Genomic DNA, 16,301 nt, shown 5'->3' on the forward strand with positions numbered 1-16,301 from the left:
AACACCAAGGGGTATTTTATAGTTATTTGCATTAGTTTAGTAACTTCAAAGAAAAAACATTTCATAATGACAGAATCCCTACAATATAGGGCCATATGTCTTTAAAAATGTGGGGACTTTTCTTATAAAGTAAGTGAAATGAAAATATATTTTATAAGAAATATATTGATAGAGAAAGAGAAATAGATTAAGCTGATAATCTCAATTTATAAAAGGGTGAGAAATATCTGCATAACAAAAAGTTTAACATCTTTCCCTCAGTAGAGTCAAGACAAGGATTGCAGGGTCAGCAGAAAAAAATAAAACGAGATTTAAAAAATCACTACACTCCTGTGAATTAAAATAACTCACTTTGTAGATACAGAGTTCATGGGTAACAATACAGTTAAATACAGCCAGTTCAGCTGCAAAAAATAATGTTAAAATGTTTTAAAATTAAGTAGCATATATTTTCCTCTGGATTATACAAACAATCACTAATTGACAAATACCATTATTAAGGATGCACATAAAGAGTTCAGTTGGCAACACTGATTTTGGAAACCACCACAAAGCATCTGAAGTCTAGGCTAGCCTTTCTGTTAGCAAACAGTCAGCTTCCCCAGAGCACAGTACGGAAGGTTCTCATTATACTATGCTGCTTCGTACATCTGATTTCAGCTGTTTTTATCCAACCTGCTGTAGTAAAAATCACCCTCGTCCTCTCCCCCCACCCCCACCTCTAAGTGGCTGCATTATTTACTTTTTGGTTTTGGAGGAATATTGTTCGTTCAGTCATGAAAAGCAATGACCTAGCAGTGGCGGCGGATACTTTCAACTCCTTCCCCACCCCTCACCAAATTCATTCTCCCACACTATCCCCTGTTCTTTGTATTCGAAGTAGTGCAAGGTGGTTCAGGCTATCTTTTAGCTTCACAAAGAGTTTCTCTATGGAGTTACATGTGGAAGTTTTGCAAAGTGGCAGACTACAGCTAGAGATTTAGTCATTCCATGTGGGCTGGATTCAAACTGAGATCTCAGAAACGAAAAGAAAACAGACCAGCACAGCCTTCATAGAATTCTGTGTAAGGCATATGTGTTGGAATTGAGCCTTGTGACGAGAGGAACTGTACATTTTATTAACAAACAGTATGGAAAATCACAATTGCTTTTAAGATTGTACCTCCTTAGGAGAACTGTAATTGGGAAAGCCTTGATGTCTTCCTGTCTGACTACCTTAGAACCTTGTGTGAATCACTTGCACTAGTAATCATTTGGGCTTTAATGTGCATTTTATACTCTCTTTATAAACACCACTTCCTTTACAGCTTATGTTACAGCTAATATGGTAACTAAAAATTGCAGCAGTGAAGCTTGCCCCGCATTTCACATTCTACTCTTTCATCTTGACTTCCAATCCCTTTATTAGCCATACATTTCATATGCACCCAAAAATATCATGAACCAGGAAAAAGATAAATCATAAGACTTCCAAAGTAGCTAACTAGTGAGCAAATACAATCCACTACTCATATACGTGACAGACAGTTTTAAAGTATATATATTTTAAAGGCCAAGTATTCACCAAAAGCCATATTACCTGCTTTGTTTCATTTTTTTATTCAACATATTTTGACAAATCTTTTAATATTTATTGTCACCATTATGTATTATTGTCTATATTTAATTAGTCACCTTACTAATAAGCTTTGGCTATTTCTTTCAAAGTGCAGTGCAGACTTGTCAGTGTCTCAGTCTTATTTTATTTATTTATTTAGAATATTTATACCCTGCCCCTCCAGTACACTGTTGCTCGGTGACAAACGTATTGTCACATTTGTATCCAATAACGCTTTTATTTTATTCTTCCACAAATATATAAATAAAAGATAAGCATATGCCCATCATGAAAGAAGTTTAACTTGTATTTTAGAATATAAATCTTCCAGGGAAATTGGACCTACTCAGTAATTTCAGAGTTTAAAAAGCACAACATTCACATTCTTGTTACTACATCATCTGCTTTAAGCATTAAAACTAAATGTTATATGAGCTAGGACTAAATTAATCCCTAACCAATTGAACTGATGACTAAGTATGTGACATATAACACATTTGTTTGCATTTGTACCTTGTACCCTCATCCTCACTCCTTTCACTATGCTATCTTCCTTTTGCCTCTTCCACAGGGCTTTCAGGACCCTCGGAGAACCATCAGTGCATTTCTTACCCTCTTGGCAGCCTGTGCCCAGCCAGGAGAGCCCCTGCCTGGGGTCTGGTGAGTGCAATGGTCCCTGGTCTCTCCAAGAAGTGGTGAGCAGCCCCCTGGCTCCCCCTGTGGCTGGGGGAGGGGTACAGCAACCCCAGCAGTGAGAAGCCTCGTGCTCTGGGTTCCAGGATTCCTTGAGCAGCCTCCTGCGCTTTATAGGAGGAAAGCTGGTCTTGTGGTAGCAAGCATGTATTCTCCCCTTGCTAAGCAGGGTCTGCCCTGGTTTGCATTTGAATGGGATTCTATATGTAAGCACTGTAAGATATTCCCCTTAGGGGATGGAGCCACTCTGGGAAGAGCATCTGCATGCTTTCACAGAGAAGGTTCCAAGTTCCCTCTCTGGTCTCTCCTGCCTGTAACCTTGGAAAAGCTGCCTCCAGTTTGGGTAGACAATACTGAGCTAGATGGACCAAGGGTCTGATTCAGTATAAGGCTTCCTGCGCATCTATGTTCCACCATTGAAATTTAAAGTGTACACTCATCAGGGCAGGGACCTGTCTTTTGTTTATATCACTCTGGAAAGTATGATGAACACTGATGATGCTACAGAAATAATAATGAATAATTAGGACACATTTGCTTGGTTGGTTGCACTATGGTACTTTCTTTGTCTCATCAAACCATTATACAAGTTACATAGGTGTGGGGGAAATAAAAGTCCTTCATTGATCAGATAGAGTATTAAGGAAATATATAAACCAAGCATTCCCCTTTATTTCATTTGGTTATATCCCAGTTCTCTCACAGCATAAGCTTCAGTACTCAAAAATACCCCCTGCCTCACCTACCTTTTTGAACTAAGTGTATTATGGCTGTACATAACACCATCCACCAATCAAAAGACTAAAACAAGCATAGTTTGTAGTTCTCTCTCTGAAGTGTCACTATGCAGCCACCTCAGAAAACTGGTTCCCTAGCAACTTTTGCTGTACCAAAGCTCTATGAGTAAGTAATTTGATTTTGTTGTTACACAAATAATCATTAAGTATTTGCGATGCTATAAAATAAAGTGCAGGGAGAAACCTTCAAAAACATACTAGAGAATGTCAGGAAATGACCATCAGGAGCTTTTACATCTGCCTCAGAAGTAGTGCTGCTACTTCAGGTCATTTCCTATGGTGTAAGCAAAAAGGACTCTCATCTGCATTCTCTACAGCATATGCACAAATAAATAATAAATACAGAGGCACAACTGAGTGTACATCTACCTGGATTCTATTTTCAACATGCATACAATATTTTCATCCTGTTTTGTATGTCAGTAGGTCCACACAATGATGTATTATGTATTGCTAGTATCTCTGTTTCAAGCAGAGATTCCCCACAACCCACACACTAAAGCAGTACCTTCTCTAACGGTGCTGGGAAATAAAGGTATTTACTCCATCAAATATTGTGTGATGCAGGTATCATTACAGGATCTGATTAGATCATGGTATTCTAATAGAGATCAAATAGTAGTTTTCCTCCTTTTTTCCAGTGCCTTTAAATTATCACTCTCCTCTCTGCTATCAAAGAACGCTAATTTTAAAGGTTTGATCTGGGATTCCCACATAAGGATGGGGAGGGAGGGAGTACTGAAACTGGAACATTTTTAAGGTGTGTGTGTGTGTGTGTGTGTGTGTGTGTGTGTGTGTGTATATATATATATATATATATATATATATATATATATATATATATATGCTTAGCGCAGACTTCCCTGTAACAATGACCAAGAAGATCTACTTCAGATTTGGAAAACCAGCTTTAAAGGAAAAGCTAGACAACAAAAAGCAAGGAAGTACTCACCTCTTCACGTAATTTTATCAACTGCAACATGAACGCACAAAAAAAGATAAAAAGGAAAGAAATGGCAGGAAAGAAAGATCAGTTGTGTGACAGGATACAGAATTAACATTGACAATTTATCTGTTTACATGTTTAGCATTTAAAAATCACAGACAAACACATTAAAAGAACCTAAACATAGACTACATGCAGAGTTTTTTGAACGAATAAAGATCACTTTCTCACACTGTCACATTAAACAAAGAGAATAGTGTGAAATTCTCTTTTAAACCACATCTAAGACACCATCATGAAATAAAGGGGAATGACTTCATAGAAGTCTATAATATAAAGAGGGGGGAAAACAAGTTTACTATTCCTCTCTTCTAAGATAGTACAGCTGAAGTGATTTTGTATATACAAGTTTTCAGGATGTTTTTGTATTTTTTAGTTCTGACACCTGCCTTTTTATTTCCCTAACACATCTATCTTATTAAATAGATCAGAGTAACTACAATTGAGGGCTACTGAAACATCAGTTACATTGTATATATATTATCAATAACAGCTCCATTTTGACTCTTACTATCACTTTTTGTCAAAAATAATAAGCCTAAGTAATTTAGTACAGCAGAATACTAGTGTACACCCCAATTAAAAATGAGTGGGCAGCAAGCAAGGGACTTATGAGGCTATATCCCTACAGGATTTCTGTACAAAAGCTTAATTTGATTTTACTATCTTCTATGTTTTATATAGAATTTATGTTCAAAACCCATTGCATCTCACTACTTTGCTCCTTTGAACTGCACAATTTTGATGTGTACAACTAAATTGTACTAATCTTACAGGTTTCCTTCCAACAGGTCTAGTTAATTCTACTTTGAACTATTTTTATTCAGAACATTAGGTAAGCAGACTTACTCACTTGCAATAAAATTAGCAAGAGTGGTTACTCAGAGAGGGTGAGGGTTTCCCTCATTGATCCACCTTATATTTCTAATTAAGGTGGCTGCTTCTTGAGTTGGCTAGTGTCAATTAATACACACTTTTACACACAAACTCATTTTAAGCTGGGTATCAAAAGTTGAGGAGTTTTTACATATATGATGTTTCCAACTGCAGAATAAGTTAGAACCCTTTCATGCATTTTATACAACTACTGTCAAACAATCAAGAGATTATGAATCCAATAATGATGAAGGAAGCTGCTGCCGTTAATTGCTCTTCAGAAAAGAAGGATTTCCAAGGATTTGGTATCAAGAACACACACACATGCTTTCCAGTCCCTACCCCACCTGTTTCTAAATTTAAAGCACTTTGCTTGGAAATCAGTTTCTTTCACTCTCTTGCTTTCCCCCACTTTCTTGTCCAAAAAGGCAAACAAGTATCTTTAACAGAGATGACCTGAGAGTTGATCGCATCACTATCTTTTTTCCCCTCCTCCTGAGGTCACAGTTCCTCAGCTGGCAAGGCTACTTTAAGGGCCAAAGTTTAAAACTACTCTCCTGCAATAGAGACCATTTGGGGCATGACACCCTACTATGGTCAATGGGAGTTTTAAAATGCTCCACATTTGTTTTTTCAATAGGTCCCAAACAAAAAACGTTCTATCTTGTTTGTGCTGCATGGCTGAATTTAAGCTCTGCATAGGATTTGCAACTAAGCTAAGTAATGGGAGATTTTCTTTTTTAAATGATGGCTGAAAGATATTCATTCAAATTAACAAAAGATTTTTCCACATTTAACAATGACAGCACTTGATGAAATTCTACTACTGATATTTTTAAATTTTTACTATATAAAGCTTGCCAAATTCAGTCAAACAGCACTAAAGTGTGTGTAGCCACCATTTTAGGTTATGATAATCAGCATATTTTTGAAACAAAGATTCTTCCCCACCCCCACCCACCCCAATTTGATACAAGCAGTAATCTGTTCCTTTGTAGACTAAAAAAAAAAATCTGGTTTACGCTGGTTTGAACCAGTGGAATCTCTTGTGGCTAAGCCTTCTGCTGTGAGTAGAATAAAAACTGCGTTGCAAAGTGTGTGCGCGTCTGTGAGGCATGTCACGTGACACGGAGAACTACCGAATTTTTCCCCAAGAAGCTGATAACGCTACTGCCGTCTCTGCCTGCATACAGATAACGAATAAATGCTGAACTCTATTAAACGCCCTTTACACATTATCGTGGGTCGAACACACAATTTTCTGAACTTGTGATGACTGTCTATTTATTTTGCTATAAACTCTCGGCATGTAACGAACAGATTTGTGACTGGTAATGATCTGCTCTGCCAGGGCTATATGAAGTGATACCGACCTTCTTTAGATCTCAGGGAATTAAATTGACCAACTTCACCCCCTGGTCTGTTTTTGGAGTTTTGACACACTTTATGCACAGCAAGTCCAAATCTTACATTATCAGAGGTTGGTTTGTCAAAAATTAAGCAACCATATCACCACAAAATATTTATTTTTTATAGTTAACACATATGTTGACTAGTTTTATTTCTTATTTTCGATACTCCCACAGCTAACTTAACATTATAATTACCTAGACATTGCTCACATTATCCTAACAAATCTTGTTTGGAAAGATGACAGCATTTCATTTCAAGTGGTAGAATTTGTAAATAGCATAAATTTTTACAGAGTTATTTTTTGCAAGCAAACGGCTACTTATTAATCCTGCTTGGCCTCTCTTTGCTAAGCAACCTAACTAGCAACCTCAAAAGTAATTCCAAACTCTGAAGTGAAGCTATTACTAAGTATTAATATTAAGTCATTAAGCATTGAAGAGCTTGGAAACTTCAAGGAATTTGATACATTCAGTCAGAAAGAACAACAGACACAACTGGCAAGCACCAAAGTACTGCTTAAGACACTGTGCTATTTAGCTATAATTGGCAACTTTTAATATTTTAAAATTATAAAATCAATAAATCAATAAAAATGAAGTGTGCTCCAGAAGAAGAAGAAAAAGATAACCCAACTATGCACCATCAGAGAGCAAGATAATTCAACTATGTACCATCAGACAAACCAATTTGTCTCTTGTTTTGGCAGTTTAAAATGTGTGGCATGTGACTATGTTTCACTGGATATGGATATGAACAAAATTAATGTACAAAAAAGCAAGAAGTTATACAATTCAATGCAGACTATATTCCAATAAACCCACAGACCTCTATCCATAATGACAATACTTACGTTTTAAAGAACAAAATTGCAACATAGTCTAATAGGGAATAGCAGCTTTTACATACCTTAATATATCTATCATATCTTAGCCACTGCCATGAGGTACGCATGAGATCATCAAAATCATCTTAGATAATGTTGTCAACAGGGCACTACAGTTTTTGCTCAAAAACCAAAGTGCTGTAACACAGAATTTCAACTATTCCACAATACCTATTGTTCCCAACCAGACCATCTGTGGCAAATTACTTGAGGGCAAATTCTGTGCACCTTCTGAATCTAACAAGTTGTGTCATTACACTTCTGAAACACAACTGGGCAGAGAAAGACATACGGGTAACTGATTCTCCACACACATTTGCTAGCATGCATTACAAACAGAGTTCACAGTCTTTTACCTGCTCAAAAATGGTTAAGATATTTACTATTACTGTCACTGATCTAGAGCTGTTTAACTTTAGAAGTTTCTAGCTCTCTTGGCAAAGACTGTACTCAGATGTTTATCAGTCTGTGTGAAGAAGTCAATATCCCCAGTTTGCCAAAACTCAAGATAGTGATTTTTATGAAGGATCTGTTTTTCAGTGATTTATATATCGATTTGTGTTACATTTGGGGATTAGAGTGGTGGACAAACCACTTTCATTTCTGCAATTTAACCTTAACCTGATTAAACGGTCAGACAACTGCCAATGAACTTGACAGTTCCAGGACTTCTTATGTATACTTAAGACACTATACAGTTGAGCCAGAGAAGTGAATTTGGACACCAAGCTTCATACAGAAGTTCCTCAGATTTTACATTCATGCTTTAAACTCTAAAGCCTATCAGGGTTTCTAGCTTAGGCCGAAATGGTGCTAACCAACTTTACAGATTAACAATGCTTTCCCCCTAATAGTATTTTTCCTAGCAACATCAAACTAAAGTATTCTAGAACATTTGCAAATACCTTTCCCCCAAAAAAGTTAGTAGTTTTAACAACCCAGGATGATCTCACAAACTGAAGATGTTTTCTTGTCTATATCTGAAACAAAATTTGCCATAAAACAAACTTAGTTTCTGTATTAATTTCTAGGCATTCTTATTACTCCCTTCCTCTCATGCACATACATGTTACTGACATATTTAATAAGTATCTATCCTTTCTTAGGAGACTGCTTTTGTTTGTCCTAAAATTTGTTTTAAAGTTGAGAACAAAAGGGAACACACACATAATATTACAACTTTCCTTCCAAGGCTGATAACACACAAATATTATTTGCAATGGGTTGTTGTTTATAGGGCTAAAGAATTTGAAGTAAGGAATCTAAACTTTCTTCATAGGATTAAACTTTGTTAGCAGTAACTGATTCTCTTAAAGTGTTCCCTGAAATAGAGGTTCATTTTCAGATGAAACTTGTGCAAAGTATAAACAAATCCCTTAATTAAATGAGTTAATTTATTTCCCATAATATGTAGAAGATACCATCAACCATAAACGTAGGGCACAATCTAGACAAACTTTAAAATCCCATTTATTTAAGCAGGAGAGCTAATCATAACTGTCACTGAGATTCGTGGGACTTAGAACACATTGCTAAGCCTGTACTCAGAACTAAGTCCCAAGGAGTCAGTGAGACTTATTCCCAAGGAAGTAGGCATAGGATTGCAGCCCTAAACATACTTAAGCCTTGGGTGACAAAGTGTACAATCTTATTTTAATGTGGAATACAATATGTGGTATGTATAGAACTTTTCTCTCCAACACTTTTTACTTAATTGTTAAAAATAATAATTACACCATTTCCAACCTTTTGAGTAAAAAATATCATGAAAAGTGGGATGAAAATTCAAATCATTAAAAAAAAGTTAAACAAATGAGATTAGTTTATGATTAGAAACTTATCTAATTAAGTCAAATTTATATAAACTCTCATTATAGAGAAAGGTCCGAATATTTTAAACTAGGTATAGGCATACAAATAGTTCCAAAAAGATAATTTTCCGTAACAATTTAAAGTCATACAAGGTAGGTATAAAGTCACGAAATATTGCTTCTTTTTTAAAACTCACTACACTGGCTACAGTGTTATGAACACTGAGAATGCTGTAAGATTAATCAACAGGCACACAGCCCCTCCATATGCTTTAAAAACACCAAATTTTTAATGCTGTGTATGTTAGAACTGTATGCTTTTTTGGCATAATTTGCATTTTTAATGCAAGAGGAGAAAATCTGGTTCAGAGAAGACAAACCACATGGAAACAGAAAGAAACTGTCAGATTCTTAAAGCTCATTTTCAATTGTTTTGCCTGCCAGTGTTGATTTAATTATACTTCATTCTTATCAAAGCTGCATTATGTAATTTTTTATTCCTTTTACATGTGTTTGAGGTGAAGACCTTGGCTTTGTCGGCAAACACTGTGTTTCAAGTTATTCCTTAAGTACCAAATAATAAAGAAAGAGAGAAGAAAAGATCTTTTTTAAAAGATAGCAGACAGTGATCACAAGGTAAAGGGTTAAATTGTAAGATCTCCAAGAAACATTTTGAAGTTGATTAAGACCCCAGCTTTGCATTAAACAGTATCACTTCCACATGAGTTATTACTAATGCTGTTAAGGAGCAGCTTGAGAAGCCCAGTGTGCCAATGACCTCCTTCACCCTCCAGCCACCCACTAGGGCTTCTTGATTAGCATCCTACCTGGATCTCTGAGGAATTCCCATCATCCCCTAGGAGCTCATTCCGCACCTCGTCACTGTAGGCAATCCGTGACCTTTTCTATAAAACAAAAAAGAAGAAAATGTGAGCAAGCAAAGCTCCGGAGCCATCACTATCAAGGCTGATCATCTCAAAACCTCAAGAGCCCTCTAATGGATATCTATTTGATTCTAAAAACACCTTTAAAGAAAGTTATCACAAAGTCCTTTAACTACAGGATGTAAAATATAATGCAGGAATTTAGCGGGGTTATTACATCCCTTCACCGAAATCAGCCTAGTAAAACTCAGCATACACAGGGGGAAAAGAAACATGAAGTTTAAAATGTGAATTATCCCAAAATCATGATTTGATTTCTCTAAATCCACTCCCTCACCCACTCAGGTAGTCCCATGTCATTGTACACAACCCCAATTCTGTTTAACCAGATGTCAGATTATGTGAAACATTTACATCTCTACCAGGAGTGTCCACAATTGAGAATTACCTTTAATTTTTTGCATTTCTGTATATAGAAATAATAAGAATAGAACTGCAAATGTCAACACAAAAAAGCCACTAGACAAAGAGAAGTTGTTTCCCCATCCATTTGTCTCCATCCCACTATTTGAAAGAAAACTTTTAAAGAAACAACCTTGGCATTCTAAACAACGTCACAATAGGCCCAGGACAAGGCCTGCAATCCAGCTGATCAGAACCACAGTGGACCCACTGCCTTCCTAAGAGATGGGATGAACAAAGTGAGATGTAACCGAAGGATTAATCTGCCGTGGATCACTTACTTAGGGTTGCTTCTAAGGGGAGAGGTGATGCACCCCCATTTCTTTAAATGGAGTCCGGGGCTAAGGGTAAAAGAACCACTCTCGTGTAATAGGATACTGGCACTGATTAGATCAGAAGCCATCATACCAGGCAATTATTATTAGATTAAACTGAATGTGATAAAATTCTTTCAAAATTCATTTGATGTTATTTGTTCTTTTCCAATGGTATATGAGGTAGTTAAAGAATCCTAAAATTGAAGTTTCCATGCAAGATTGCTAGCTTCTAGGAATGTGTCAAATGAAAGTTTTAAATTCAGTTTAGTGTGCAACCACATCCAGTAAACAAGCTTGTGAAACTCATTACACAGGTGATCAAATAAAAATTTTAAATTAGAGCATCACTGAGTAAGAAACATTCTCCACAGCCTTAGGAGAGCAGAGCAAGAGCTCTGTCATGACAAGGAACTGGCAAACTCACTGCCCTGCAGGCTTGCCTTAAATGGCAGGGCACAGGTAGGGGAATGTGAATTTTTTCACTTCTCTCCTCTCCCTGCAAAAGCCCTGTCTGCTTGTAGAAATATGTCCCTGAGGGCTGTGCAGCTTCTCCTTTACCCATACTTTGTGAGGCAGAGCTCTTGTCCTGTCTTCCTAAAGCTGAGGAGAATGTCAGCTACTAGTTTTAAATCAAACAACCCTAGTAAAGAACAACATTTTAGAAGTCTCCCTTACTTCTGGCCCTCTTGAAAACAACTCTGGGAACTGACATCTGTATGATTTTGTCCCAAGCCTGCACAACAGCTTTCATTCCAATGCCTTAGTCTTCAACATATCACATTGCTTTGTCATACATATTTGGTGACCCCCTTGAAAGCAGGTTTAGGGACAAGCTGGGATTCAAACTTGAAAACTCGTAGTGTTGTCCAAAATGTGCACATGGACTTTCATCTGATGTGTCAGTCTTCAGCAGTGATGTCAAAATACATATATTTTGCATGTTCTTCACTCCTTTGAAAATGGGTGTGAAGAACCACATTCATTTTTTTTAATTTGAAACACGGAATTGTACCGTCTGTACCAAATTTTAATCGGATGTTTCAATGTTAAGTTGAGTTATCACATTACAAATTTGTTAACAAATTTATAAACAAAATGCTAAAAGGTCTAATTAAACTAAAGTCTTCCTCCACTCAATAAGCTATCAGCTCCTTCAAATTCCTTTTTAAAAATCTCTTTAATCTCTGGTTTGTGCCACCCATTACCCTTAAAGTGATACAACTACTAATACTCAATATAGAATATATATACTAAAGCCGTAGTTGTACAGACTTGTATAGTGGACATAGTGTATCCAAGCCTTTCCCTCCACCCACTTCTTTACTCTCAGACACAGCAGTTTCATATTAACCAAGTAAAAGTAGTCTCTACAGCATTAAAGGAAATGGGAACCTTTAAAGAGGCTGTGGTATCAGAGCTGCCTGTTTAAATTATTCATTTCATCACTATGGGGGACTAAAACACTCTGCAGTATGCAAGAATATCATATGGAGATGGGCTTTGTTTTTCTCTTTTTTCACCAAAAAGCCAACAAATTGGCATAGATTGCTCAATTATGATATTATCCTATTTTTTGTTTGATATACATCAGACAAGGAAGGAAGTTACAAATGCACGTCAATATCTTTTTCTATTTAAGATCCTGTCACTTCTGATGTCCAATAGTTTAACCATGGCATTTGTGCTATATCCAGCCCCTGTGAACTGAGGGCAAAAAATCCTGACCATGAGTTTGTCCTTTGCACAACATCTTTTAGGCCAGTCCCATAGCTAGTTATTCACTCAGACAAACCTGCCCCATTCCCTACGTGGCAAGTACATACACCTCTGGGGAATGCTTTTTATCTAAGTGGACCTAGCAAAGGTATTTGGTGGTTGGTTAACTACAAATGAATTCTCTAATTATGTCCTGATTTGGGAAGGAACAAGTTCTTTCTCCCCAAATCCAAGCAAACTACATAGATTGAGCAAGTGAGTGTATACACACAGGTAGTCTAGGACCTAGCTACATTAATCACAACAAAAGTAGCCATATATAAATGTGTGTGTTTCTACTGAGAATCCTAAAGAATCTCAGAAACAAGCAAATATTTAGAGGGAACCAAAGCAGGGCCACCATGGCTACAGCCTGGCCTGCCAACCAGTCACACTGGCCATGGCGCCTACTGCTACCCTGGCTGCTACCACCTCGCTGTACCTCTGCCACCATTAATCGTTCCACTTCCCCTACTTTTTGAAAAGGCGGGGGGCAGTAAATGGAGCAGCAATTCCTTGCAAAGTTACAAAGGCAGGAAAAGTGGGGAGACAAGGGACCATGAGAGAGAGAGCGAGCAGTGTTGGCACTTACCACCACTACAACCACAAGGTACAAAGGAAAGGAAGAAGGTGTGGGAGGGAAAGGGAATAGCAGAATGAAAAAAGGTCCAGACAGGGAGAAGGGGGGAGAAGGGAAGATAGTGGTTGTATATTCAGATAAGGGGAAAGGCCCAGGTTATGAAGAGGCCAGTGAAAAGGAGGAAAAAGTTTGTGGGGGAAGGGAAATTTCTCTGTGTCTTGTTTTGTGTGTCACTGGGAAGATCCTCTCAACTAGGGGAAGGGTATCTGTATGTGGAGAGGATCCATGTGGGTGTAATGGAGAGGGAAATTCCTCCATGACATGCTTTGTCTGACATAAGTATGGGAATGTAAGAGCAGCAGCTCATCAAGCTGCCTCAGGCATCAGTGGAGCTTGGGCCCAACCCAACTGGCAACCTTTCTTAATCTGCATTTATTTCTGTTTATCTGTAGGGGCAAATTATACACAGGGATTATGAAGACAAAATTCCCCACCAAAGGCTCTTGAGTAAACTTAGCAGTCATGAAATAAGGGGATAGGTTCGTGTGTGGATTGGTAACGGGTTGAAGGACAGGGAACAGAGGGTAGGAATAAATAGACAGTTTTCACAATGGAGGGAAGAAAAAAGTAGGGTCCCCCAGGGATCGGTACTGGGACCAGTGCTCTTTAACTTGTTCATAAATTATCTAGAAGTTGGGGTAAGCAGAGATGTGGCCAGATTTGCAGATGACACTAAACTACTTAGGGTAGTGAAATCTACAACAGATTGTAAGGAGCTCCAAAAGGATCTTTTCAAACTGGCAAGTGGGCAACAAACTGGCAACACAGTTCAATGAAAAAAAGTGTAAAGTCATGCATATTGGGGCAAAAAACCCCACGTATACGCTGATGGGATCTGAGCTGTTGGTGACCGATCAGGAGAGAGATCTTGGGGTCGTGGTCGACAGCTCGTTGAAAGTGTCTACTCAGTGCGTGGCAGTGGTGATAAAGGTAAATTCCATGCTAAGGATCATTGGGAAGGGGATTGAAAATAAGAATCCTAGTATTATAATGCCCTTATACAAATCTATGGTGCAGCCACATTTGGAGTATTGTGTACAGTACTGGTCACCATATCTTAAGAAAGATATTATAGAACTGGAAAAGGTGCAGAAGAGGGCAACCAAGATGATCAGGGCCCTGCAGCACTTCCTTATGAGGCAAGGCTACAGAATCTGGGGCTCTTTAGTTTGAAAAAGAGGTGACTACGGGGAGCCACAATCGAGGTATATAAAATTGTGCACGGAGTAGAGAGTGGACAAAGAGAAATTTTTCTCCCTTTCTCACAACACGACAACCAGGGGTCATCCCATGAAGCTGAAGGATGAGAAATTTAGGACTGACAAAAGGAAATGCTTTTTTATTCAGCACATAATTAATCTATGGAATTCTCTGCCACAGGATGTGGCAGAGATGATGGCCACTAGCTCAGATGGGTTTAAAAGGGGCTTTGACAAATTTATGGAAGACAGGTCTATCAGTGGCTACTAGTCTGCTGGCTATAGACCACCTGCAGCCTGAGGGGCAAGATGCCTCTAAATACCAGTTGCAGGGAACAACAGCAGGAGAGAGGGCATGCGCTCACCTCTTGCTTGTGGGCTTCCCAGAGGCATCTGGTGGGCCACTGTGTGAAACAGGACACTGGACTAGAGAGGCCTTAGTCCTGATACAGCAGGGCTGTTCTTATTAAGCGGATGAGCGGGAACAATTAGCCACTGAAGGAGAAATGAAATCATCCAGTGGATAGAGAGGTGTGATATTCAAAAGCTCCTACTCATTACTGTGCTTGTCGACGCCCCTCAGACCTTTCTGCCTGCTTCCAGGGGAACTTCAAAATTATCAATGACTTACATCTGCTATTTTTGACATGATTGTCAGGCTTGCAATTGGTGCAAGGTAGATGGCCAAACAGAGGTACCAGGAAAGGAAAGGAAAGATTGTGCTATCGAGTCAGTGTGTCGACTCCTAGCAATCGCATATATTTGTCTATCTATGTGATTGTCTTGGTAGAATACACAGGAGTATACCAGTGCCTCCTCCCATGCAGTATGAGATGATACCTTCAGCACCTTCCTATATCGCTGCTGCCCAATATAGGTGACTACAGATATATTTACTAGGCACAGTCTGGGAAGCACACTGCCAGGGATTTGAACTAACAGCCTCATGTACTCTAAGCAAGCTGGGCAATTACCCTATCCTCAGATGTCCAGCTCAAAGATTCACTCACCTCCTCAAGTTACTCAAAACTCAAAAGAGGAGACATCTTTTACTGTGAGAGATACAAAAAACCCAAAATACTGACCTCCAGGAAAGAGGTTTGATTTGTCTCTCACTTCACATTGGACTTGAAGACAGAAGCAGTGCGAGAGACCCTTTCTGCTTTTACTTTCTCCAAAGCCCAACATAAAGGGAGAGAAAAGTCCTCACCCAAGTTCTCCATGTGTGCCAGAGGAATGTGATAACCAAAAGTAAAGGTTGGCTGCTAAATGAACCCAGTGGACTCCTGAGTTTCAAATATATTTTCTGCTAAGTGTTCATCATACCTATACAATAGGATCACATCAACAACAAGCAATTTTAGATCACTAAATAAAATGAGCCTGTGATAATTCCCTAGGGAAGCACTAAAATGTGTTTGTTTTGACTCTTTAGAACCTAGAACTGAGTAATGCATACTCACATGAAATTTTTTCACTTTTCAAAAAATATTATACAGTACACCTTTTTATAACAAAGCTTTGCTATCTTCTAGATTTTGTTCTAGATTTGTTTCAGTTCGATATAATGGAAACCATGTACATTATCAACAGCTTAAATTACATTTATTGCCATGATCCCTTTTCTGCCATGATCTTTCTCAATTCCAAAAGCAGCAGCTCTATTGAATAACTCACCCTTTGACTACAATTAGAACCAACTCTACCATATTCATCAATAAATAATTTAATACTACTTTTGATCACAATTTCATCCAAAAATGAATTGATCACATAAAAGACCAGGCCTTTGAACTAAAGTGCCCATTTGTTCTCTCAGAATCTATCTAAAATATCAATACAGTACTCTCCTTTGTCTTTAAAATAACCACCACAATAACCTTACTAGCACTCTTAAATAAGGCTAATCATAATGAGGAATAGAAGGAAAAGGTAATTTAATAATTATAAAGGTGCTTTATGCTCCAG

General features: G+C 38.0%; 1 protein-coding gene across 8 annotated transcripts in view; it reads right to left on the reverse strand.

The window, feature by feature from the left end:
• Positions 1–16,301, reverse strand: part of VTI1A (vesicle transport through interaction with t-SNAREs 1A) — a 433,539-nt gene that overhangs the window by 329,381 nt on the left and 87,857 nt on the right. For 6 of the 8 annotated variants that reach the window (XR_008319202.1, XR_008319201.1, XR_008319199.1 and 3 more), the window contains exons 4-5: positions 9,904–9,981; positions 4,040–4,060 (exon numbers count right to left, since the gene is read on the reverse strand). Coding sequence is in view for 5 of the 8 variants with exons in the window: in XM_053308124.1 (XP_053164099.1) it covers positions 4,040–4,060; positions 9,904–9,981 (99 nt within the window). In the remaining 3 variants the exon portion in view is untranslated. The remainder of the gene's footprint in view (positions 1–4,039; positions 4,061–9,903; positions 9,982–16,301) is intronic. The other 2 variants (XM_053308125.1, XM_053308123.1) reach the window with 1 other exon arrangement.

Source organism: Hemicordylus capensis, chromosome 3, assembly GCF_027244095.1.
Source record: "Hemicordylus capensis ecotype Gifberg chromosome 3, rHemCap1.1.pri, whole genome shotgun sequence".
In the NCBI taxonomy this organism is placed as follows: Eukaryota; Metazoa; Chordata; class Lepidosauria; order Squamata; family Cordylidae; genus Hemicordylus; species Hemicordylus capensis.